This window comes from Schistocerca piceifrons, chromosome 1 (assembly GCF_021461385.2).
Source record: "Schistocerca piceifrons isolate TAMUIC-IGC-003096 chromosome 1, iqSchPice1.1, whole genome shotgun sequence".
NCBI classification, from domain to species: Eukaryota; Metazoa; Arthropoda; class Insecta; order Orthoptera; family Acrididae; genus Schistocerca; species Schistocerca piceifrons.
Window position 1 is genome coordinate 470090926 of NC_060138.1, and position 25992 is coordinate 470116917.

At 42.2% G+C, this 25992-nt stretch overlaps 1 protein-coding gene across 3 annotated transcripts in view; it reads right to left on the reverse strand.

The window, feature by feature from the left end:
- Nucleotides 1-12835: 12835 nt before the first annotated feature.
- Nucleotides 12836-25992, reverse strand: part of LOC124798501 (DNA ligase 1) — a 130125-nt gene continuing 116968 nt past the window's right edge. For all 3 annotated transcript variants that reach the window (XM_047261959.1, XM_047261950.1, XM_047261943.1), the window contains exons 13-18: nucleotides 17875-18081; nucleotides 15566-15782; nucleotides 15200-15435; nucleotides 14904-15101; nucleotides 13230-13322; nucleotides 12836-13140 (exon numbers count right to left, since the gene is read on the reverse strand). In XM_047261959.1, the coding sequence (XP_047117915.1) occupies nucleotides 13060-13140; nucleotides 13230-13322; nucleotides 14904-15101; nucleotides 15200-15435; nucleotides 15566-15782; nucleotides 17875-18081 (1032 nt within the window). In that variant the 3' untranslated portion in view covers nucleotides 12836-13059. The remainder of the gene's footprint in view (nucleotides 13141-13229; nucleotides 13323-14903; nucleotides 15102-15199; nucleotides 15436-15565; nucleotides 15783-17874; nucleotides 18082-25992) is intronic.

The window sequence follows — 25992 nt, forward strand, 5'->3', positions numbered from 1 at the left end:
CCACCTACCGTGTGATAGTGAAATTGTTTCCCCGACGCGACGTAGCAACTCTGTCCTACGAGGAAATTTTGTCTGCTTTAGATGCCTATTTCAAAGAAACAGTTAATGTGGTTGCAAAACGATATAAGTTTTTTCGTACAAAACGCACGGCCGGTCAAACTAATAGGGAGTGGGTAGCAACATTGCAAGGACTTACTAGGGACTGTGCCTTTGACTGTGACTGTGGCCTTTCTTATTCAGATACAATGGTGCGTGATGCAATTGCACAAAACGTTTCTGATGTTCGCATATGGGAGCAAATTTTGAAACTCGTTAATCCCTCCCTACAACAAGTGATAGACATATTGGATAGACAAGACACACTTGACTGTGCTCAGGAATCTTTTGAAACTTCGCCAGCAGTGTGTAACATTAACCGGCCTGCCGGGCGAGCTGCGCGGCCCGGTCAACTGCCATCGCACAAACAAACGCAGCTGCCGCCGTGCTTTAAGCCACGTGTGCCGCGCCAGCCCACAAATGTAGTGAAATCATGCCCGCGGTGTGCTACTAGACATTCGCGTGAACATTGCCCGTCACGCTAAGCTATTTGCTTTTTCTGCAATAGCAAAGGACATGTTCAAAGTGTTTGCCAGAAAAAGCTCCGATCAGACAATCACAATCATTCCAGGCCCTTTGCTTCGCGCCGGAATCGAACCAAGGACACTCAGGATCGTGGACCTTCGCCCATGGGCATTCATGTCGTTAATTCCACTTCGTCCAGTGCTACTTTCTCTAACAGTGACTGTGTTCGTTCCACAAAAACTGTGCGTCGACGTCGCCGGAAATCACGTCAATTAGCAAGTGATTCTGTACAAGTGTCTGTTCCAATTGCACAAAACAGTCGCTCTTGTCGTCAGCAGGACAATAAACTTTTTGTGGACTTAGACTTTGAAGGCAAAGTGATACCATTCCAGCTCGATACCGGAGCTGCAGTTTCATTGCTCAATCACGACACGTACAAACAACTGGGCGCACCTCCGTTGCGTGCCGCAAATGTTAAGTTACGTAGTTATTCAGGACAGACAATACCTGTGTTAGGACAGTGCACTCTTTTTGCAACATATAAAGGACAAACAAAACTTGTGTCGTTTTACGTTCTTCTACTGCAGTGAACTTGTTTGGCTTAGATTTATTTCAGTTGTTTAACATGTCTATTGTAAATCAGGTCCTATCAGTGAATCAGACTGTGCCTTCAGACAGTGTTTCTCGCTTATTGAAGGTCTTCCGCAGACTATTGTTTCCGACAATGGCCCACAATTCATGTCCGCAGAATTTCAGTCGTTCTGCCAGGCCAATGGTATTCAACATCTGACATCCGCGCCGTTTTCGCCTCAGTCAAACGGTGCCGCTGAACGATTGGTCCGGACTTTCAAGTCACAGATGTTGAAATTGAAGGAGTCGCATTCTCGGGAGGACGCATTGTTGCTCTTTTTGTCTTCGTATCGCTCTCAGCCCCGAGATGGTCGCTCGCCGGCTGAGTTGCTCCACGGTCGTCCTCATCGCACCTTGATGTCTTTGCTGCATCCGCCGCATCAGGTTCCTGTGCAGCGGCAGACTCCTGCTTTTGCTCCAGGCGACGTTGTATTTTATCGGAACTATCGAGGTTCACGGCGTTGGCTCGCAGGGCGCATTCTTCGCTGCCTCGGCCGCGCGATGTATTTGGTTTTGGGGGCCTCTGGTGAGGTGCGTCGGCATCTCAATCAGCTGCGCCTCTGTCGTCGCACGGGTTCTGCCGCTCCTCGTCTGCTTTCAGCGACGGTGCCGTCCGGTCAGCACCCTGGGGACCCATCTACTGGCTCGCCTCATCCCCAGGTGTTACCGACGATGCCTTCCATTTTGCCCCATGGTGACGCGCCGCCGCAGCAGCCGCTGCCGTCGCCGGTACTCCGGCCGGCGCCGCCCGCATTCAACGCTTCGCTGCAGCCGCCAAGCGCCTCCCTGGGTCACGCGCCGCCGATTGCTTCCCGTGACCAGCTGTCCTCCGCCATGGAACTCCCGCCCGCTCCGGACCACATGACGTCATCGTGCGTCGGCTACCCCGACGCAATGGAGGTCGACCCTTCGGCCCCTCCTGTTTCTTTACGGGCGCATACACCGCATGTAGACGTGCACCCTGGACTAGGTTTTCAGGCGTTTCCTAGCTCCCCTCGGACCGAATGGCCGGGTGCGGGTGGCACAGCCTCGCCTGTTGTTAGGCTCCCCACCTCATCGCCTACGTCAACATGGGGTCCTCCCCACGGCGGGCGGAAGCCTTATCTCACGACCGTTCGCCGATTTGCGGGGGAGGAATGTGGTGTCACCGCCAGACACCACACTTGCTAGGTGGTAGATTAAATCGGCCGCGGTCCATTTAGTACATGTCGGACCCGCGTGTCGCCACTGTGTAATCGCAGACCTAGCGCCACCACAAGGCAGGTCTCGTGATACGAACAAGCACTTGCCCCAGTTGTACGGACGACCTAGCTAGCGACTAGATGTACAAAGCCTTTCTCTCTCATTAGCCGAGAGACAGAATAAGCTAAGTTAATGGCTACGAACTAGCAAGGCGCCATTAGCCTTACAGTGATTGTAATTAAAGTCTCCTGTGTATAGTCAAGAGCGATGTACCACAATGATTGATTAAAGATAAGTATTAATCCAGCTACGTACTTTTCTTCATAGCATTAATTACGTAGCCTGTTCCAGTACTTCACGCCCGTCTGCGTTAGTCTAGCGTGCATTTTCAGCCATCTCGATCTACAAGGTGTTGGCCCAGCTGCCGACACATCACATTCCATTATCCTCGTTTTGCTTTTGTTGATGTTCATCTTATATCCTCCTTTCAAGACACTGTCCATTCCATTCAACTGCTCTTCCAAGTCCTTTGCTGTCTCTGACAGAATTACAATGTCAACAGCAAACTTCAAAGTTTTTATTTCTTCTCCATGGATTTTAATACCTACTCCAAGTTTTTCTTTTGTTTCCTTTACTGCTTGCTCAATATACAGATTGAATAACATCAGGGAGAGGCTACAACCCTGTCTCACTCCCTTCCCAACCACTGCTTCCCTTTCATGCCCCTTGGCTCTTATAAGTGCCATCTGGTTTCAGTACAAATTGTAAATAGCCTTTCGCTTCCTGTATTTTACCCCTGCCACCTTTAGATTTTGAAAGAGAGTATTCCAGTCAACATTGTCAAAATCTTTCTCTAAGACTACAAATGCTAGAAACATAGGTTTGCCTTTCCTTAATCTTTCTTCTAAGATTAGTCGTAAGGTCATGACTGCCTCACGTGTTCCAACATTTCTACGGAATCCAAACTGATCTTCCCCGAGGTCCGCTTCTACCAGTTTTTCCATTCGTCTGTAAATAACTCGTGTTAGTATTTTGCAGCTGTGACTCATTAAACTGATAGTTCGGTAATTTTCACATTTGTCAACACCTGCTTTCTTTGGGATTGGAATTATTATATTCTTCTTGAAGTCTGAGAGTATTTAGCCTGTCTCATACATCTTGCTCACCAGATGGTAGAGTTTTGTCAGGACTGGCTCTCCCAAGGCTGTCAGTAGTTCTAATGGAATGTTGTCTGCTTCCGGGTCCTTGTTTCGGCTCAGGTCTTTCAGTGCCCTGTCAAACTCTTCACGCAGTATCGTATCTCCCATTTCATCTACCTCCTCTTCTATTTCCATAATATTGTCCTCAAGTACATCACCCTTGTATAGACCCTCTATATACTCCTTCCACCTTTCTGCTTTCCCTTCTTTGCTAGAACTGGGTTTCCATCTGAGCTCTTGATATTCATACAAGTGGTTCTCTTTTCTCCAAAGGTCTGTTTCATTTTCCCGTAGGCAGTATCTCTACATCCTTACATTTGTCCTCTAGCCATCCCTGCTTAGCCATTTTGCACTTCCTGTCGATCTCATTTTTGAGACGTTTGTATTCCTTTTTGGCTGCTTCATTTACTGCATTTTTATATTTTCTCCTTCCATCAATTAAATTCAATATTTCTTCTGTTACCCAAGGATTTCTAATAGCCCTCGTCTTTTTACCTACTTGATCGTCTGCTGCCTTCACTACTTCATCCCACAGAGCTACCCATTCTTCTTCTACTGTATATCTTTCCCCCATTCCCGTCAATTATTCCCTTATGCTCTCCCTGAAACTCTGTACAACTACTGGTACAGTCTGTTTATCCAGGTCCCATCTCCTTAAATTCCCACCTTTTTGCAGATTCTTCAGTTTTAATCTACAGTTCATAACCAATAGATTGTGGCCAGAGTCCACATCTGCCCCTGGAAATGTCTTACAATTTAAAATCTGGTTCCTAAATCTCTGTCTTATCATTATATAGTCTATCTGAAACCTGTCAGTATCTCCAGGCTTCTTCCATGTATACAACCTTCTTTTATGATTCTTGAATCAAGTGTTAGCTATGATTAAGTTATGTTATGTGCAAAATTCTATCAGATGGCTTCCTCTTTCATTTCTTACCCCCAATCCATATTCACCTACTATGTTTCCTTCTCTCCCTTTTCCTACTCTCGAATTCCAGTCACCCATGACTATAAAATTTTCGTCTCCCTTCACTACCTGAATAATTTCTTTTATCTCATCATGCATTTCATCAATTTCTTCATCATATGCAGTTATGATTTTTAATTAATATTTCTCAGCAGCTTCTGTATTTATGTACACTATCATTCTAGCAAGTGGCAACACTAGCAATGGAGAGTATATAAAGTGTGTCAGGGGTGATGGGGAACATGGAAAACAGTGCAGTCATTGCCGTTATGCAGAAGCTGAGTGATTTACCTGACATCCAAAAGAGCATGATCAATGACTCTTGGGGTCAAGGGTGAAGGCATTTCCAAAATTGCTAATTTATAAACTCTTCATGTGGTGCTGTGGTTAAAGGATGCTGCACATGGCAAAATGTTGCTATCCAAAATCAGCATCGAGGCAACTGTGGTGCACCAATGGCCATAGATGACAAGGCTGAACAATGGCTGCAGAGAGTGTATAGGCGAATAGACATGTAACTGTTGAGAAACTGACTGCCCAGATGAACCAACAGTGTCTTCAATGACTGTTCTGTGAATGTTGCTGCATGTGGGCCTCCACAGCAGGCAAATGGTTCATCCACCCATGCTGACTGCCATTCATCAGCCAAGAAGGCTAGAATCTGCATGCCAGTACCACCCTGGATGACCACTGAGTGGCAAGAAATGGCTTTTTTCAGATGGATCATACTTTATGTGCCATCAGACTCAAAACTTTTGAAAGCAAACACCCTGCAACTATCATTGGAAGAGTCCAAGATGGAGACGGAAGCATTATGGTTTGGGGAATGTTTTTGTGGCATTCCCTGGGTGATCTCATCATTCTGAAAGACACTGTGGATCAACACAAGAGGGTCCAGAATGGAAGAGGAAGCATGATGGTTTCGGGAATCTTTTCGTGCCATTCCATGGGTGATCTTGTCATTCTGGAATGCGTAATGGATCAACTAAAGTACTAATCTATCTTTAGGGGTCACGTCCACAGCAAAATGCAGTTTCTTTTCTTTAGCACTATGTCATCTACCAGTACGACAATGCACGGTGTTACACAGTTTGTAGTGTGTGTGCATGGTTCGAAGAGCATCAGGATGAGTTTTCCATACTCTAAAAACAAGATGAAGAGATTAAAACAACAAAGCAGATTACCATGGCTTGCTGACCATGAGAATAAAAGAGAAGTCAGCCACGGTGCAACACATTAAAACCTCCACCCCAGAAGTACTAAGGTGGACACAGAGGGACAAAGGACATGTACTAAAACTTAGATCAAATGATAAAAACACACCCTCGTGAATAAAACATAAAACTAAATCAGCTGATGAGGCGTTGTCAGACAAAACTAGCAGCAATGAGTCCACTAACCCAAGCTTTCATTGCTGGGCAGTCAAAGTGGGACAGTGCACCAGAGTATGGGCCACTCTCAACCGGGTGCCATACCAACACTCAGGTGGTCTTCACAGTGCAGGAGGTAACTGTGGGTTGCCCAAGCATGGCCAACGCGGAGCCGGCAGAGGACAACTGATTCCCTGCGAGAGAACCACATGGAAGACTTCCGCACATTCGCAGTCTCCTTAATGACATGCAGTTTGTTGTGTGTACTGTTACGCTAATCCATCTCCCAAAAGCCGAAAAACCCTATAGCGTAAGTCAGAATGCAGGTCAGGTTCAGAGATGCTCATCTCCAGAAGCAGTTTCCACGTAGCCTGTTTGGTCAGCCTGTCAGCAAGTTCGTTGCCTGGGATGCCGACGTGTCCTGGGGTCCACACAATCACCACTGAATGACGGGACCAGTCCAGGACATAGATGGATGCTACCAAAGGATGGCGAGGGTAGCATTGGTCGATAGCTTGTAGGCTGCTCAAGGAGTCAGTACACAGAAGAAATGATTCCCCAGGGCATGAACGGGTATAGTGAAGTGCACAAGACATGGCAACCAGCTCTGCAGTGAATACACTGCAGCCATTGGGCAAGGAATGCTGTTGAAAATGGCTTCTGTGGACTTAGCGAAGCCAACATGACCATCAGCCATCAAGTCATCAGTGTAAACCACTTCAGAGCCCCGAAACACATCAAGAATCGAGATGAAGTGACAGCGGAGAGCGGCAGGAGTAACTGAGTCCTTAGGTTCATATGAAAGGTCCAGATGAATCTGCGGCCTAGGTGTACACCATGGAGGTGTATGTGGACGGACCTCGATGGGAAGTGGTGAAGGGAAGGACTCCAGGTCAGACAGAAGGGATTGCATGCGAACCGCAATCATTAGCCCTGACCTGGGCTGCCGATGCGAGAGATGAACTGCTGCGGGTGGAAAAAGGGGACAGTAATTCAGATGCTCAGAACTACGCATGTGTGCAACATAAATAGCGAGCAGTTGTGCATATCAGATCCGCAATGGAGGGACTCCGGCGTCCATCAGGACACTCGTCACCGGACTCATTCTAAAAGCTCCTGTCACCAGGTGAACGCCACAATGGTGCACTGGGTCGAGTACATGCAACGCTGAGGGCGCCGTCGAACCATAAATCAGACTCCCACAGTCAAGGCGGGCTTGACTAAGGGCTTTGTAGAGCTGCACCCCAGATGGTGTTGCTCAGGCAATGGAGAGCACTGAGGTCCTGCCAGCACTTAAGCTGACAGAGGTGGGGAAGCCAAGTCAATCGGGTGTCTAAAACCAGTCCTACGAATCAGTATGTCTCCACTACAGTAAGTGGATCATCATGAAGGTAAAGTCCAGTTCTGGATGAACAGTACGACACCGACAGAATTGCACGACACATGACTTAGCGGCTGAAAACTGGAAGCCGTGGGCGAGAGCCCGTGACTGTGCTTTGCGGATGGCTCCCTGTAGGCGCCGCTCAGCAACACCAGTACTGGTGGAGCAGTACAAAATGCAGAAGTTGTCTGCACATAGAGAGGGTGAGACAGACGGCCCTACAGCTGCTGCTAGACCGTTAATCGCCACTAAAAATAGTGATACACTCAATACAGAGGCCTGCGGGACCCCATTCTGCTGGATGTGGGGTGGACAATGGGAGGCACACTTGGACACAGATAGTATGAAGTGACAGGAAATTCTGGATAAAAATCGGGAGCGGGCCTCGGAGACCCCATCCGTATAAGGTGGCAAGGATATGATGTCACCAAGAGGTGTCATATGCTTTGCGTAGAACAAACAAGACGGCAACAAGGTGTTGGGATGGAAGACTCGAGGGACACGAGATTATCAGTGGTAGAGCGACCCTGACAGAAGCCGCGCTGACATGGAGCCAGTAGGCCACACGACTCCAGGACCCAACACAACCGCCAACACACCATACGTTCCAGCAGCCTACAAACAATGTTGGTGAGGCTGATAGCTATCCACAGCAAGCGGGTTTTTGCTGGGTTTCAGCATCAGAACGATTGTGCTCTCCCGCCATTACGATGGAAAGACACCACCTGGTTGAAGATGACAAAGGAGATGGTGCTTGTAGTCAGACAAGGGATGTTTAATCATCTGACTGTGGATCCAATCAGGCCCAGGAGCTGTGTTGCGGCAATGTGCAAGTTCGCTGAGGAGCTCCCACTCTGTAAATGTGGAGTTAGAGGATTTGACGCAGAGGCTCCAGCAAAGTGCTCGGCAATTGCGTTTGCGTCGGTACATACATTGATGGTAATGCCAGGGACACCTGTTGGGGTCTGGTACCCAAAAAGACGTCTGATCTTCGTCCAGACTTGGGAAGGTAATGTATGGCACCCAATGGTCGACATATACCTCTCCCAACACTCCTGTTTTCGTCGTTTTATAAGCTGGCGTACACGGGCAAGGAGCTGATTAAAGACTATCAGATGCTCTAGGAAAGGGTGTCACTTATGTCGCTGTACAGCTCACCGACACTTTGTAATTGCCTCAGCAACTTCCAGCAAACACCAAGGGACTGTCTTTCACCGGGGGGCACCCTAAAGAGCAAGGGATCACGTTTTCTGCTGCAAAAACGACTGTGGTAGTAACCTGCTCAAGCAACACATCGATGTTACTATGTGGGGCAGAGTCAATGGTGACCTCAGAGGTGAAAGCTTCCCAGTCCGCCTTGTTTAAAGCCAATCTGGGCAGTCGTCCGTGGGTCCGACGCCGGGGCAGTAACAGGAAGATGGGGAAGTGGTCACTACCACACAGGTCATCATGTGCTCTCCAGTGGATAGATGGGAGAAATCCTGTGCTTCAAATTGATAAATCAATGGCCGAGTAACTACCTCAAGCCACACTGAAATGTGTAGCGGCCCCAGTACTAAGAGGCAGAGGTCGAACTGAGACAGTAATGTTTCAACACTCGATTATAGTCGCTACGGTTCCTGTAATATCCCTTATAGCTGCGGAGGGCAGGGTTCCGCATTGCCAGGAACCAGGTTTCTTGGAGAGCAATGCAGAAAGCAGGTGTAAAGCTTGACATTTGCTGAAGCTCAGCCAGGCAGTGGAAAAACTGCTGCAATTCCACTGGAGGATGACGTGATTGTGAGGCATGGAACCTTCAACGAGGCCTTACACACAAATATCCCGCACGTCCAGGGCCTTGCTGCGATGGAGCACTTCCTTTCACGCCGATCACCTGCCACCCTACCTAAAACCTCTTTCCTCATTACCTTAGCCAGCTTCATCCTGACCCACAACTTCTTCACTTTTGAAGGCCAGCCATACCAACAATTAAAGGGAACAGCCATGGGTACCAGGATGGCCCCCTCGTACGCCAACATATTCATGGGTCGCTTAGAGGAAGCCTTCTTGGTTACCCAAGCCTGCCAACCCAAAGTTTGGTACAGATTTATTGATGACATCTTCATGATCTGGACTCACAGTGAAGAAGAACTCCTGAATTTCCTCTCCAACCTCAACTCCTTTGGTTCCATCAGATTCACCTGGTCCTACTCCAAATCCCATGCCACTTTCCTTGATGTTGACCTCCACCTGTCCAATGGCCAGCTTAACATGTCCGTCCACATCAAACCCACCAACAAGCAACAGTACCTCCATTATGACAGCTGCCACCCATTCCACATCAAATGGTCCCTTCCCTACAGCCTAGGTCTTCGTGGCAAACAAATCTGCTCCAGTCCGGATTCCCTGAACCATTACACCAACAACCTGACAACAGCTTTCGCATCCCGCAACTACCCTCCCGACCTGGTACAGAAGCAAATAACCAGAGCCACTTCCTCATCCTCTCAAACCCAGAACCTCCCACAGAAGAAACATAAAAGTGCCCCACTTGTGACAGGATACTTTCCGGGACTTGATCAGACTCTGAATGTGGCTCTCCAGCAGGGATACGACTTCCTCAAATCCTGCCCTGAAATGAGATCCATCCTTCATGAAATCCTCCCCACTCCACCAAGAGTGTCTTTCCGCCATCCACCTAACCTTCGTAACCTCTTAGTTCATCCCTATGAAATCCCCAAACCACCTTCCCTACCCTCTGGCTCCTACTCTTGTAACCGCCCCCGGTGTAAAACCTGTCCCATGCACCCTCCCACCACCACCTACTCCAGTCCTGTAACCCGGAAGGTGTACACGATCAAAGGCAGAGCCACGTGTGAAAGCACCTATGTGATTTACCAACTGACCTGCCTACACTGTGACGCATTCTATGTGGGAATGACCAGCAACAAACTGTCCATTCGCATGAATGGACACAGGCAGACAGTGTTTGTTGGTAATGAGGATCACCCTGTGGCTAAACATGCCGTGGTGCACGGCCAGCACATCTTGGCACAGTGTTACACCGTCCGGGTTATCTGGATACTTCCCACTAACACCAACCTATCCGAACTCCGGAGACGGGAACTTGCTCTTCAATATATCCTCTCTTCCCGTTATCCACCAGGCCTCAATCTCCGCTAATTTCAAGTTGCCGCCACTCATACCTCACCTGTCATTCAACAACATCTTTGCCTCGGCACTTCCACCGACTGACATCTCTGCCCAAACTCTTTGCGTCTGTTTATGTGTGTGTCTGCGAGTGTATACCCGTCCTTTTTTCCCCCTAAGGTAAGTCTTTCCGCTCCTGGGATTGGAATGACTCCTTACCCTCTCCCTTAAAACCCACATCCTTTCGTCTTTCCCTCTCCTTCCCTCTTTCCTGACGAAGCAACCGTTGGTTGCGAAAGCTAGAATTTTGTGTGTATGTTTGTGTGTCTATCGACGTGCCAGCGCTTTCGTTTGGTAAGTCACATAATCTTTGTTTATATATATATATTTATTATTTTTTTTGTCACTGTGCTCTTAAAATGCCTCGTTCCTTGAGGTGGTACTTTCATGACCACCATGGGTGAACACATATTATTCTTACTATTTGTTTTTGTGCAATCGGCATGTTCTTTCTAATAAATGGTTTCCCAGAAAATAATTCCGTAAGACATTACTCAACGAAAATATGCAACATATTTCAGGAGGTTGATTTATTTGTTTCCAAGACTAGCAATTATACGAAGAGCAAAAGTAGCTGAACTTATAGATTGACAAGTTCAGTAATATGCTTCTACCAGTTCAAGTTTTCATCAACCTGTACATCCAAAAGTTTGGACCATTGTACCCTACTTGATGACTCTTGTTCAAGTGCTACACCAGTTGGTGGTATGACTTATTTATTGTAAAAAATTGAATATTGTGTGTTTTCTCAAAATTAAGGGAGCCCATTTTCAAAGAACAACTTAATTCTTCGAAAAACATCATTAACAATCTCTTCTGATGCTTTCTCTCTGATGGGATTTATTAGATTTATTAAAACACTAGTATCATCCGCAGGAAGTACCACTTCTGTTTGTTGAATGTCAGGTGGAAGGTTACTCACCTATTTAAGGAACAGGAGTGCACCCAAAATTGAACTCTTTGGGATGCCCTTTGCAATTTCTCCCCAGTCTCTTAAATTTTCTACCTTCCCAACATCATTTGAATTATTCAGCACAACTCTTTGTATTCTGTGCAACTGTGAATAATATTTTCAGAACATATTTCCAAGACTGTAATTTGTCTTCATGTATGAAATTACACTGTCTTTTTGTACAAGGGTATCACCCACAAATTTTTACACTGGCAAGAAAGAGTTATCAGCTCTAGAGATGTGTGATAAATTATGTTCAAAAGGGGAATTCATTAGCTTGCAAGTTCTTGCAAAAAACTGGATAAGGTACCTATCTCTGCAACTTTCTACCCTGTTCTGCAAGTCTACGGGTGTGTGTTGCCATAGAATCACCATCCAGTTCTATGGATAATACAAAGATTGTGAGTTTCACTGAAATATGACAAGTAAAGCTGATTTTTCCCCTCTTCTCCGACCCCTTGGGGGGGGGGGGGGGGGGGGGGGGGGACAAGTACGAGCTGAGGCACTGCTACAAGTACGGCATTTAAAAAAACTGAATGAGTCCTATAGGCATATGCAGTGTGATTACAAGTATCCTGGAGATACCATCTTCTTCCCATTTCTCTAAGGCATGTCGGAGCCCTCTTCTGCACCTGCTTTAAACAGATATGGGATGTTTACAGCCTTCCAATGTGAGTAACAAGTTCGACAGGCTCAGTCCAAGTAGCACTTCATACTTGTTGGTAAGAAGGATGGGAGAGTAGTACTCTGGACTGTCCGCTTACACTGCTTTTTTTTTTTTAAACAGTGTATCTACTCCTGCCACCAACAAGACACTCACAACCAAATGGATTAGTCACTTTCATTGGCAGTAGTAGTAGCAGCAGTATAATGGACAGTACTATGGATAATCTGGGTATCCTAAAAAGTCTGTTCACAACAGCATACTGCAGCAGCTTCCAGCAGATTGACAGCTTTCACCTGTACACAAATTTTAATAAAATTGATCAACCTGGGAATGGTATTCTCAATGACATTCAATTTGGATGAAAATTACATAACTTGTAACCTAAAGTTATATTGTGCATATTCAAAAAGTAAGTGGTTGTTAGCTTATAGGTAGATGTTGTAAGCTCAGAACAAAATTGCAGTTTCAAGATAGTGGTGAACTCAAGACCACCACTGTTAACTGGTTCAGCCACGTGATGCAGAATTTCTATTCAAGTTTATTTGTGAGTTCTAGTCCTGAACTACTCTCAACCTGTGACATCAATATTGTGTATCAATATTACTTTTTCTTCTTCCTCTGTATTCTCATGGATGACAACAGGTTGCTACAATGGGGGAGAGAGAAGTGGAAGGATGTGACAGCAACATCATAGAAACAATATATATGGAAGTATCAATGAGTTTGTCCACATAATATTTCCATTTTCTAAAAAATGTAGTTTCTTAAAATTCTTATACAAAATGTGGTTAAAATAGGAAAGTTGAACTTTCGCATAACTTGTCATTTACAAGTGAGGGAATTTTTGTGTATTATAAAACAGTAATGTAAACTACAAAAATAAAGAAATGTCTCACACAACAGGTACTTTTCATACAATAATACAAAACAATATTATAAAATCTGTTTAGAAATGCTTTCACTAGTAAAAGTCTTCCTCATTTGGTTTTGTAGATCCTCCCTGATTTTTTACTTGGTCTTGATTTCTGTACATCTCGGCAACCTGATGACACAGATAAAGCATCAGGATTAGATTTTCATTGAAAATTGACAATGAGCATATGATCACATGAGGAAAAACAAAGACACTACCTGTGATGCACTGGTGGCCTCCTCCACTGATTTGTCTTCTCGAACCCTAAGGAACCTGGGGAAACGTAATGACACTCCCTTTTCTGGATCAACCTGCAAGAAAAATGCTGTTACCTGGAGACTAAAAATGTATGAACAACAAAAATGCTAATGTTGTCCATTTTTTCTCATAGTGGTAAACTCATGGTGGCATATTTTTGTAGACTATCCTGACAAATTATACAAATTAAGTACTGTTGAAAGCTTCATTCTATCAGAAGTAAATTTTGGGATGCTATTTTCTTACATGTAGCTAGATTCTGCTAAAGCTGAATCACATGAAATGGAAAACATTATTGACAGATTTATGTAAAGTAACAGTCATAACCATCCCAAAAGGAATCATCCCAGCATTCATCTGGAGCACGATATAAAGAAATTAAGTGAGAGTAATCACACTAAATGGCAGATGATCCTCCAGATGTAATCTTTTCACTACAAATTAATAATTTTTATCTTGCCTTCTTGGTAAGTATACTGCCACAAACAAATTACTGCTAATTTCCGTACATCCATCTCCTAATGGATAATGGGACAGCAGCTGTTTTATTTATGTGTAACAACAATAGACTCTGCAGACTAGTATTTTTTAATTGCAACCAGACACACCATACAGGGTAAGGTATGCACATGCCAACTGTTTCTGCTCGTTTTATTAGATATAGTTATGATGTCCATTTCAAGTGTGATTACCCTGTCTTGCAGAGGAACCCGAAGCTAGAAGTTTGTATCACAGAAAATTGCTGCAATTAAATAAAACTAATACATGACAGCTGATGGTGTTATTGTTGCTGTACGTAATTACTGCTACCACTACCAATGAATCACAGGCAGGCACTTATGTGCGATGAAAGATAGCAAGTGGAATGATAAGGAGATTGGTGAAAGAGGAAAGCAAGCATGTGGATTCCTGTAGAGTGTAAGAAGCCTATGTAGAGCAAGGATGTACCACCACAATGCAAACAAATGTTACACCAAGCACATTATGTCCTAGTACCCCCGTGTGCCTTAAAAGTGTTGGTAATGAAGAAAACATTGCTGAGTGGGATAAAAGCTTGCAAAATGAAATTTCAACAATGCAGGGCAGGAGTAAGCAGAATGGATATAGTACGGAGTGAGACAGTGACAAAATAGTGAAAGAAAAGCTCATGTAAGGAAAGATAGGAAAGAGAAGATTAAAGTAACAAGGACATGCTAAAAGAATGGGAGTTGACACAATACCAAGACAGTCTCATGAAATGACAATAGGAGGCAAGAGAACTAGAGGAAGACCGAGAGACAAGTGGAACATAAATAGTGAAGAAGTATGCGAATAAAAGATAAGAATGACACATGGTGGAGAGGGAAATGAGATGGGAGGAGAGGAGAAGCTGGAGAGGCTTGTTTCAAGCAGACACAGCTATGGGTTGCAAACTGCAGACAGTGATGACTTAAAGCATTTAGTTAACCATAAAATATATCATGTTCCCAACTTTCATCGAATTAAATACTTACTCTTCCAACCAAAAGTATACTCCAATTATTTTAAGAGTGCACCATCTTTCTTACAACCCATGAGCATTATTTAGTATAATCCACATTTAACATTTTGTCCACCTGAACATAAAATTTTGATTTAACCATCATATTACTTACAATGCCTAAAGCAGCTCTATGTGCTGGGGAAAGGGAAAGATCTGCACATTTAATTTCCCACACCTGAGATGCATCAAACCAATGGTCAGGTTCATGGCTACTGTCATATCTGTAATATGGGCGTGGCTTATCTATTACATGTTGTTTGAAGAATTCTGTATGCTTCTGTAGATCTTCTTCACTGAAACCAGTTCCAATCTGTAAAGAAGAAATGAAAATTACCCATATCAAGCATACATTGACAAAAAATATACATGGCTAAAATAAAGAAATTACTATTTATATATGAAACATACCTTACAAATACTCTGGTATTCTTCATTTTCTTTGTCATAACACGCCAGCAAAAAACCACCGTAAGTCCCAGTTCTCTTACCCCGCCCAAGGTAACCACCTATGACAACTACATCCAAAGTGTCTCCCACACCTTCAAGATAATCCTTCTTCAATTTTAGCCAGTTCCTTGATCGCTTTGCAATTTCATATGTGGCCTCTTCATCTAATGTTTTTACCATAAGTCCTTCACAATTTCCTGGAAAATGAGATGGGCACACATTTTGACATAGGGAAAGCTACTAAGCAGCTGTCTCTCCAGCTGCTTGTATTTTCGCAACTACGCATATAGTAACAACTACCAGAACTAGGTAAGGAAATTAAAATACCCTTCACAGATTCTTCCAAAAATACTTCCACCTCTTCCATTTTTGTGGTATCCAGATTTGTCGCAAAGAGGAACTCACCCTCAACCTCCTTCATATTGTCTTTCAAAAGCTTACGTCTTTCTGAAAGAGGTTTCCGTACAAGGGCTTCTCCATTTAAGTACAGTAGATCAAACATAAACAAACACACTTGTACTTTGATTTCAGATTCCGTTGCATCCTGGTTTGGGGGAAAAATAAATAAATAAATAAACCTTCCATGCCCTACTTCCTTGATAATGAATAATTTAACCTAAAAGAAACACACAATGTAATAATTGACATCAAGCATGAAATAGTTATAACTGTTCTACTGGGGAAGATGGTAGGCACAGTCAAATTTTAAAATAATCTCAGCCCTCACTATTTGCCACAACGGGGCCAAAATTAATGAACAGTTTTTGACAAGCACTGGAGAGCATATAATGACAAAACATTTGAATTGAAATAAGTAGAACTTTTTTTGTACTTCCAAGTATTTAAGTTTTAATGATGCTTTGTTATTTGAACCTCACAAAACAGAATGGCGGACATGCAAAGTTTATGTTCTCGCACTAAACCAGGGGTTGTAAACCATTTTTACCCACTGCCTACTTTTGTATCTCTGTTAGCAGACAAATTTTCAAACCCAATGTCTCCACAGCAACTGTGGTTTATAAAGTTGGAAAGAAACTTTACTTTATAAGATTTATAAAGTGGAGATACGACAACTTAAAGTACATAACAATAATTATTTACCTAACACGTTATGTCATAATTTTATGAAAACTCAATGAAGATGGTTTTTAAATCCTTACTGACTGCTGCCCACTAGCACGCAATAGGGAGCAGGTTAACACCACTGCACTAAACCAGAGTAATTTAAAGAGTTTTGCTGAGTGAAAGTCCTAACATTTTAGTCAGTGTTAATGTAGTATACAACAAGGCTGGGAGAGCCTCAATGGGAAAACAAATTAGTCATTATGCTTTAATGGTTTGATTGTATCACAACTTAAATAAAAGGCAATCCAAGGGACTGTAAACTTGTATTTTCATTTTCAGTATTTCAGATCTTCCTCAACATTTCCTGAGTTGCTGGTAGTGACGTGACTGAATATCTGGAACCATCACCCGCAAAGCACACTGAGCAGTAATTCAGGTAGATCTTGCAAAGACAAAGGAACTATTTGCAAAGTATATCACTGTGATTGATAAGAATATGAACTAGGATAGATTACTACTCACCACATAGAGGAGTCATTGAGCAGTGGACAAGCACATTTGAAAGTAGATTTAAAAGCAGACTGTTAGACAAAATAAGGCCAAGGCAATAGTGGCCTTGGGTGCGAGTGTTGTGTGTGTATGTAAATATGAGTGTGGGGTTTTACATCTGACAAATGACTTTGTCTGATAGCTTATTCAACACACTACTTGTAAATTGCCTGTCCATTGCTTCACATCTCTTCTCTATGTGTGGTGAGTGGCAATATATCTGAATTCATATTGTTATTCTATCCCAGATTTTCCAATGTTGCACTTGGTAAGAACTACAAAACTCTTGTCTCTTAAGTAAAAGCAAGACAGGTGCACCAAAATAATCTTATTTGTTTTGTTTACTTAATGTATGATGCTTCAATAAAAAATGACGTTGACGGAACAACAATGGTTTATCATATCCTACAGTCTTCCTGGGTCTTATGGTCACAGTAACTGAGAAACAATCTCAGCTGATTTTACAAGGAACTATGTAAGTTATTAGTTATGTACTAAGGTATGTCAGTCATTTAACTTTTCACCAGTGCTGAAGATGTACATGGAACACTAAAGAAGAGAGAGAGAGAGTGAGAGAGAGAGAGAGAGAGAGAGAGAGAGAGAGAGAGAGAGAGAGAAAGTACTGAACTGCAATGCAATTAGTCAAAAGTCTACACAGAATATACAGGGTGCCATACAGAAGGTACTTTATTTTGAATATATCATTTTTTGTGTCAATTTAATGTGAAGCTCATTACACCCTGAAACTGTCTTACATACCACAAACTGAGACACAACCCTAAAGAACTTGAATCACAGTGAATGCAGCTTACAGACATAACTGAACTGCTCTGACAAACGATTCAATGTGCACTAAATGTACTGAACTGAAATACATAGTCAAACTAAAGAATGAGTAATATAATGTCTTCACTATAAATATTCCATGTCATACTCTGATAAGATCAGATATCATAGTTGCCCATGGGCAAAAATTAAGAAGTATTTTACACTGTTGAACTGAACAACCAAAATATACTCACTTTCCTCTTGCGAGTACTAAGAATCTGGAATGGTAAAATCTGCTTTTTTTCTCGATCCCAAGCAACAGCTTCACAGTCTAATATGCAAGATTTAACTCCTTCCGTTAGTATTTTTGGCAACCTGGACAGAACATCTGGATATTTCGTTGTGTTGTTTTCTTGGTTTCGGCTGTATATACTGGGCTTTCCTTCTTCTGGTACATGGATCTGCGGAGAAGAAAATCCTATGCATTTTTTAAATCACATTTTTATGTTGTTAACAAATTGCAAAACAATCTATGCTTTTCACACTAATTAAGACCATGTAAGCATGGTCTTTTTTAAATGTACTTTTGGCCAAAAAGTGATTCTGGTATCTGGAGTCCAGAGTTTTTGTTAATCATACCTTTTGCATTCTTGTGGAGATATTTTCATAGCAACTTTCATCCCCTAAACAATATTTTTTTATATCTAACCAAGGAGTGAAACACCAATTTTCATAAATTTAACTTTAATGAAATGAAATAGTTTCTTAAAAATTTTCATCACTTACCAACTGTCATAGATGTAGCCTTAAAAATCCTTTAGCAGTTCTTTAGTAATTAGTTATTTTCAAAAACGCTTTCACCAACTATTTTCCCCCCCTCGTGGCTGAATTTCCAAAAATTCTGGAACCGGTACTTTTTTTATTTTCCGACTGAGAAACCAAATACCAGTTTTCATAGTTCCGCATTCAATATTCCCTTAATAGCAACATACTTTCACGAAGCCTTTCATCCGCTATTTCACCCCCACAGGAATGGAATCTCCAACAACTCCTTCTTCAATGATGCCTATACTGTAAGATCTACACCCTCTCCAAACTTTAAGGTTCTCGCCTTTGCAGTTTGGGCTGGGCAATGAGGAGTCAGTCACAGTCAGCCAGTCAGGACAAAGCATTTTATATACAGAGATAAGGGGCAGTCAAATGAAAATAAAACTGATGGAAACAAGTAAGTATACTGTTTGTTATTTCAGAAGTAATCACCATAACTATTAACACATTTATTTCACTGCAAGACAAGATGGTTAATGACTTTATGGAAAAATGTTTGCTGTTGCCTATGGGACCAAAGTTGTGCCCACGTGCACACCTCTTCATCCAAAGCAAATCGATGGCTACAAATTTTTTTCGTCAATTCTCCAAAAATATGGATATCAAATGGGGTGAAATCGGGACTTTATGGATGTTGCATAGGGGTTTCCCAGCGAAACTTCTGCAATGCAGTCGAAACAATCTTAGAAACATGTAGTGCCACTGGGAAATTTCGTTGGGAAGCCCTTAAACATCCTCCATACAGTCCCACTCACTTCCCAGGTGATTTCCATATTTTTAGAGCCCTGAAGAAAGGCATTTGAAGCCACTGATTTGCTTCAGATGAAGAGGTGCACACCTGGGTACCATCACAGTTCCATGAAGGCATTGACTGTCTCATCTCTAAGTGGGAGAAATATGTTAATACCCATGGCGATTGCTTTTGAAATAATGATCAGCTTACCTACTCTTTTTTTCCATTGTCTTATTTTCATTTGACTGCCCCTTATATCACAAACTCAAGTCCATCATCACAGACTAGGTAACAGGATGAGATGAGTAAGTTTATGCACTAGAATACAGAAGAAGTAATTATCTCCACTCTTCATTCAATTCTGGTAACACAAAAGACTATAAAACATTCATACAAACAAATTGCTCATACACTACAACAGGCAGTGCACACAAAAACAAAGAAAAGTTGTAGTTTTGCAGAAACTCTCCAGTAAAGGCCATGTTTCATAATAGCTCATGTGGTAGAAGTATGGTTGAAGTGAACAGAATCCAAGTTTCAAGGGGTTTTTAGTTCCACGTACAAACTGTCTTTTCATTTTGCTATGATCATCTACTACTTTAAAAGGGAGAGAGTGGGACAGCAGAGAAAGAGCCTTCCAAGATTGAATGTTCTTATCTACTTCACATGCTTTCCTCATCTTTCACAGCTCATTTCCCTCCTCTGACGGAGGATTCCAGTTCCAAAGCTGGGCTACAATGTTCACTTCCTTGTGTGTGTGTGTGTGTGTGTGTGTGAGTGAGTGCGCACTTCTAATGTTTCAATTAGGTTTACGGGGTGGGGGGGGCCCCCTCACTTTTAACGAATATTTCCTTCAGTCCCAGCGAAACTGCCACAAGAACAATGCCATTCTTCCATGATTTTAACAAACTCTACACTAAGAAAAATTCTGCTTTTAAGGAATAAACATGAAACTTTCTACAAATTAAATTCCAGTTTTCATGTAATTCGTAACATTTCTGAGTGAGTTTCTGATTTCTTTCAGTTTCAAACATGTCTTTCATGTTGTATGACAGCAGTACATAGTAACTGAGTCAGCCAACATGTATCTAGATCAAATTCCATTGTGGTAATATCGGAAAAAATGTTGAAGAAATCCGAAATCGATTTCCTTCCTGCCTGGTATGCCACCTGACACCAGAGTCATCACTGAGTAACGGAATGCAAACTGTGAAGTGCTGTCTTTGTTCCTGTCGAATTCATCAGTCTGACTCCTGTGGGGTTACGGCCTGAAAACATGGAAATCTTACGATTCAGAAAATTTGACAATCACCCAGAATGTTGAAGACGATCACAACATAATACTTTCCGGCATGGCAAAGAAGTATGATTTGGTGCAATCTCCTTTGTGTGGCATTCTCAAAAACAAGGAACCAGTGTTAAATGCAGAAGCTAGCAGTTCCTGTGGATACAAAAGGAATAAAATTAGCATGTTAACGTTCTGTGATGTAGAATCCATTTTTTAAAAATGGTTTCATAGAATGAGAAATGACAGCATTCCTGCAAATTGAAACATACTGCACAAGGAAGTGCAGCAAGCTGCCCTGACAATGTGTGTTGCAGATTTAAGTGTGCAAAACCATAGAAAAAGGCATAATCTCTTATTTCACAGTGCAGATGGGGAGAGTGAAGCTGTGGACAAAGGAAGCGTAAATCATTTGAAGAACATTACATTGCCATAATTAATACAGGATTGAGTCCAGAGAAGCTTTTAACACAGGTTCAAATGGCTTGTTTTACAATTTACTTCCTGCACAGACATAGTCCAATAAGGGAAAAAAAGTAAAGAAAGAAAGGCAGCACTATAGTATGTAAATAAGTGGCAGATGGAGAAGTTGCCTTTACTGATAAAGGGGAAATTTAAATCTCCCATGTGTTTGCAAACACAAAAACTCCACTGAACTGCAGAAGTCATCTACATGCTCCAGACCTGGGCACATTACAGAATGTAAATGTGGAAAAGAAAAAATAATACCTGGATTTCCCGGTTAAAAATACAGCTTTTTCACGTTGAAAATGCACTTTTTCCCAATGAAAATACACAACACCCTGGACGAAATTACATTTTTCCATGTTAATTGACAATATATTTTCCTTTGCAGCTGCAAAACATACCAGTAATTTGAATGGCAATGATTTCATACACTGGCATAGAACTTCCTGGCACTCACGAGGGGGGGGGATTTGGAAGTTTAGCAAATACAGTACGGTAGTTTCTGAACACAGAACACCGACATTTAAGAAGTGCGATGCCCATGCTATGATATGGAAAAAGAGGACATACTAGTTCTCCGAGATGCCTGGCATTAAACTTCGAATTCAGAAAAATATGGCATGATAATATGTATTCTTGCTTCGCGGAATACAACTACCAGATGTATTTTTCATCAAGAAAAGCTAAGCTTTTGCATAGAGTATTGGCCCTCAAAAAAGGTTTGCTGTTTTTTCCGAGCGTGTGGTTAAACAGGATCCTAAGAGCACAGCTTAAGATGCAGCAGCAGAATATTTTTGACAAGCATGATTGTATATTTCACTGATGTGCACCGAACATTTTGTGGGTTACCTGGCTGAATGCATGTTCCATCGTGCACTTCTACTTTCCTGTAGGAAAGGTGATTAAGTGTGAAATTGCTCAAGAATTCACATTGAACTTTAAGTATAATTACACTTTTTGTCATTGTTAGTGTATAATTTGTAACCTATGAAGGTATTACAATAAATATGGAAAACTAACCTTGAAGACTGGTCTTTTTAAGTACCTGTTGCCTTTAAGACAAATCAAACACAAATGTGCCAGCAAAACTTTAAATGACGGCAGAAATAGCTGGTTTGCTAGGAATGAATTTTTTCGAAGTGGTTGATTCTCGTGTGTTAAGTTTTGAAAGAGTCAAACGCTCAATGACTTAAGAAAGTCATCTCACACGTTCTTACAAATAACATAATTCATCTTGCATAAAAGGAAATTTACTGTGAAAGTAACGCTTCTCAAACCATCATTCGTACTATTTTCCCGTGACCTACTAGAAATGTAAACAGTTGGGACACCATGCTCATCGAATGCAGTTTCTTGGTACTTTCTCTTCAAGCCTCTAACAAAATTTGTGTGAAATCCTATGGGACTTAACCGCTAAGGTCATCAGTCCCTAAGCTTACACACTACATAACCTAAATTATCCTAAGGACAAACACACACACCCATGCCTGAGGGAGGACTCGAACCTCCGGCGGGATCAGCCACACAGTCCATGACTGCAGCGCCTTAGACCGCTCGGCTTATCCCGTGCGGAACGCCTCTAACACATTTTACTGTAGGTACATGGTTGTATGTGCACTGTGATTTGTTGTTCTTTGCAACTGAAGTTTTATTTTGTTGTTGTTCTCTCGGTTATGTTTTACTGCAGCAGTATTATTCTGATTGTACGGGCTAGTCATATTATTTGTCACAGTATCAGTTCTTACCAGCAATAATCATGGAAATTTAACATAAAACTAAAGTGGCAAAAAATTCCCAGAATCCTAGAATAATCCCAGGTATTTCCCAGATGAAAAAATTCCTGGGGCGTATACATCCTTTAATAGATTTTGTTAAAGCCAGATACAAAGTAGCAGTTGTCCTGAAGTCAATTACATTCCTTGAAAGGAAAAAAGTATTGAGATTCTACATTCTGCAGGCTATGCATTTGTTTATTACTACCTGGAATTGTGTAACACAACAGACTATGTTAAACTGCTTCACAAAGGCCGGTCATGGTATGTCAGTTGCTGTTGAAGACAATATTCCTCCTAAAGAAGGATGGGAAAGGATCAAAGATGTCCCTGATTATGTGACATTCCTGGATTTTATTGCTTATGATGACAACATTCTGACTTCCACGTCCAAGATGAATGTGTGAGAGATGTGTGAAATGCTAGTTGACGAACATTATGTAGTAGTAGGTGGTGGCGACTAAAATTAAGAAGGGGAGGAGGAGGAGGAGGAGGCCACTAAATTTGTAGCTTATTATAGATGAGTTTGTAATTAAATAGCTCTTGCATCACCTGTACATACTTGAATTATGATTCTTTGTCAGTCCTGTGTATCTATGCAAAACTCCAATTTAAGGAAAAATATTTAGGTCTCCAGGGATTTGTACGTATATAACAGTCTCAAGTCTTCCGATCTTGTGTGTCCTGAGAGCAGAACATTGTAGACCAAATCACACCTTTATTAACCAAACCAACTCTTTGTCTCATTCAATGCTCTTCAAAACTTTTGTCCCTGTGGAAGTTACACACGACAAACACTAGTCAATCGCCACAGTTTGCACCTACTACGATCACAATGTAAACCAGCACCTCTGTCATAGCAGCTTTCCTAATCTTCACAGAAATGTGATAACATTACATGATCATTACCACAGACTACATACAAAGTCTGTTCAAAAAATTCCAGAACTTGTACACAAAATTTTTCTATGCTTACCTTTTACTTATTGTGCATGGTTGCTTTTGAAATACTCTCCTCCACAACTGATAACCGGTCCCAATGCCTAGAATGTTCACAGGAGAGCTTCTGTGAAGTTTGGAAGGTAGGAGACGAGATACTGGCAGAAGCAAGGCTGTGAGGATGGGGTGTGAGGCGTGCTTAGGTACCTTGGGTGGTAGAGCACTTGCCCGCAAAAGGCAAAGGTCCCGAGTTCGAGTCTCGGTCTGGCACATTGTTTCAATCTGCAAGGAAGTTTTGGCCCCCAAGTCGTTTCCACTTCCGGAAGCAGTCTTTGTATGATTCTTGCTGGATCGCATGAAGTGCCGTCTGATGTCTGAGAATTTTCTCTTATCTCGTCTACTGTTGCAAATCTTTGCCCTTCCAATGGGTTTTCAACTTTGGAGAGGGAAGAAAACAAAACACCTAGGGGCCAGATATGGAGAGTATGGAGGATGAGGCAGCACAGTGATTTTGATTTTGTGCAATGATGAATGTTTGGGTGTGTTATCGTGAAAGAAGAGCCATGAATTGTCTAGCCACCTTTCAGGTGGTTTCCTTCTCACATTTTCTTGCAGGCTTCGCAACACATCCCGATAGTACCACTGGTTACCAGTTTGTCCCTGTGGCACAAATCCATGATGAACTAATCCTTCAAAGCCAAAGAAAACTAACAGCATGGCTTTGACATTTGACCTGACCTGATGAGCTTTTATTTAGTCTTGGAGAATCTTTCCCACCCCATTGTGAAGAATGAACCTTTGTCTCGATATCAGAACCATAAACCCATGTCTCATTACCAGTTACGGGTCTCTTACGGAACATCTTGTTCCCATTTGTGTGATCCAAAAGCTCTTCACTGATTGCGAGGTGAATGTCTTTCTGGGCTTAACTCACTGTAGGACGAACTTGGTGGCAACATCATGCATTCCCAGATGCTGTGTGAGTATTTCATGATATGACCCAACTGAAATGTTACATTTTGCAATCTCTCGAACAGCCACTCTTAGACTGGCAAGTACAATTTCATCATTGATAGATGTCGCAGATTCTGAACGAGGGGGATTTGAAAACTGTTTGAACCATTTGTAACACGTGTAAGGCTTAATCACTCATCAATGTATGCTTCCTGCGTTCAGAGACCTGTAAAAGGTGTTCTTTTAGTTTCATGCAAAATTTAATGCAGACATGTTGCTCCTGTAACTCTGCCACCTTGAATTCACAAACTGTTTGATATGACATTCTACTCAATACAGCACTGAACAAAAACTTACAGAAATACAACAATGAAACTCCTGGAAATTACAAATTAAACACAGGCATGTGCAAGGATACCAACCGCATTTCGCTCTAACACACCACTGGTGCAAAATTACAAATGTTCTGGAATTTTTTAAACAGACCCCACATATAATGTCTGCAGTGCCTGAAAATTTCATCCTATTAACCAGAGAGCTATTTTTTTTAACTGTAGGCTATGCACTGGTTGTCATGCAGTTCATGTTGTACCCACCAAGAAAAACCATTTGCCAATATTTTTTACCATCCTGTCCTTTAAACTCTTTTTTAAATAAGCCAAACCTAAATATTTTGTTGCTGCACTGTAAATTGCCTATGTTATGTCTAAGGTGAACAGGATGGTTTTGTCTGATTATAACTACAGAGTGGAGCAAAGCCTGCTGTTCACAAACCACCTGCTTTACCTTAATTCAATCAAAACTTAGGATAGACAGCATAAACAGATGTTACCTCTTATTCCAAAACAACAATTTATGACAATAGGCTACATACTAGCTTCAAGCACTAAAGTGCTATACTAACCATAGTCCTCAGCAGTTATTGGCTGTCACTGAACATACGGAAAGACTTCAGAACCAGTAGTCCGAGGCAAGAGATACAGGGTCCTTATAACAATCAATGAATGGAATTTTTGTGCAATGAATAAATAAGTCAAGTCAGTCATCAAAACTTTGTCCACTCACTGTTTATGAGCAGATAATTTTACACCCTGTCAGTGACATATTCCACAACATATTGTGTGTGCACATGTACCTGTATCTGCAGTTATCCCTTTAGAAAATTCTACACCATTTTGAATTTTCTAAATAATAATAAAAATAAAGAAAAACTTGCAGGTAGACATCCTGAGGACAAATTCTATCAACAACAACAATGAATAACAGAAAAATCAGACTAGGATAGGCTGGAAAGCAATACTACTTGATTAACTTTCCAGTACCCCCCCCCCCCCCCCCCCCCTCCCTCCCTTTCCCCAAAGCTCCTCCTCCTCTTCAAACTCCCTTGTAGGAG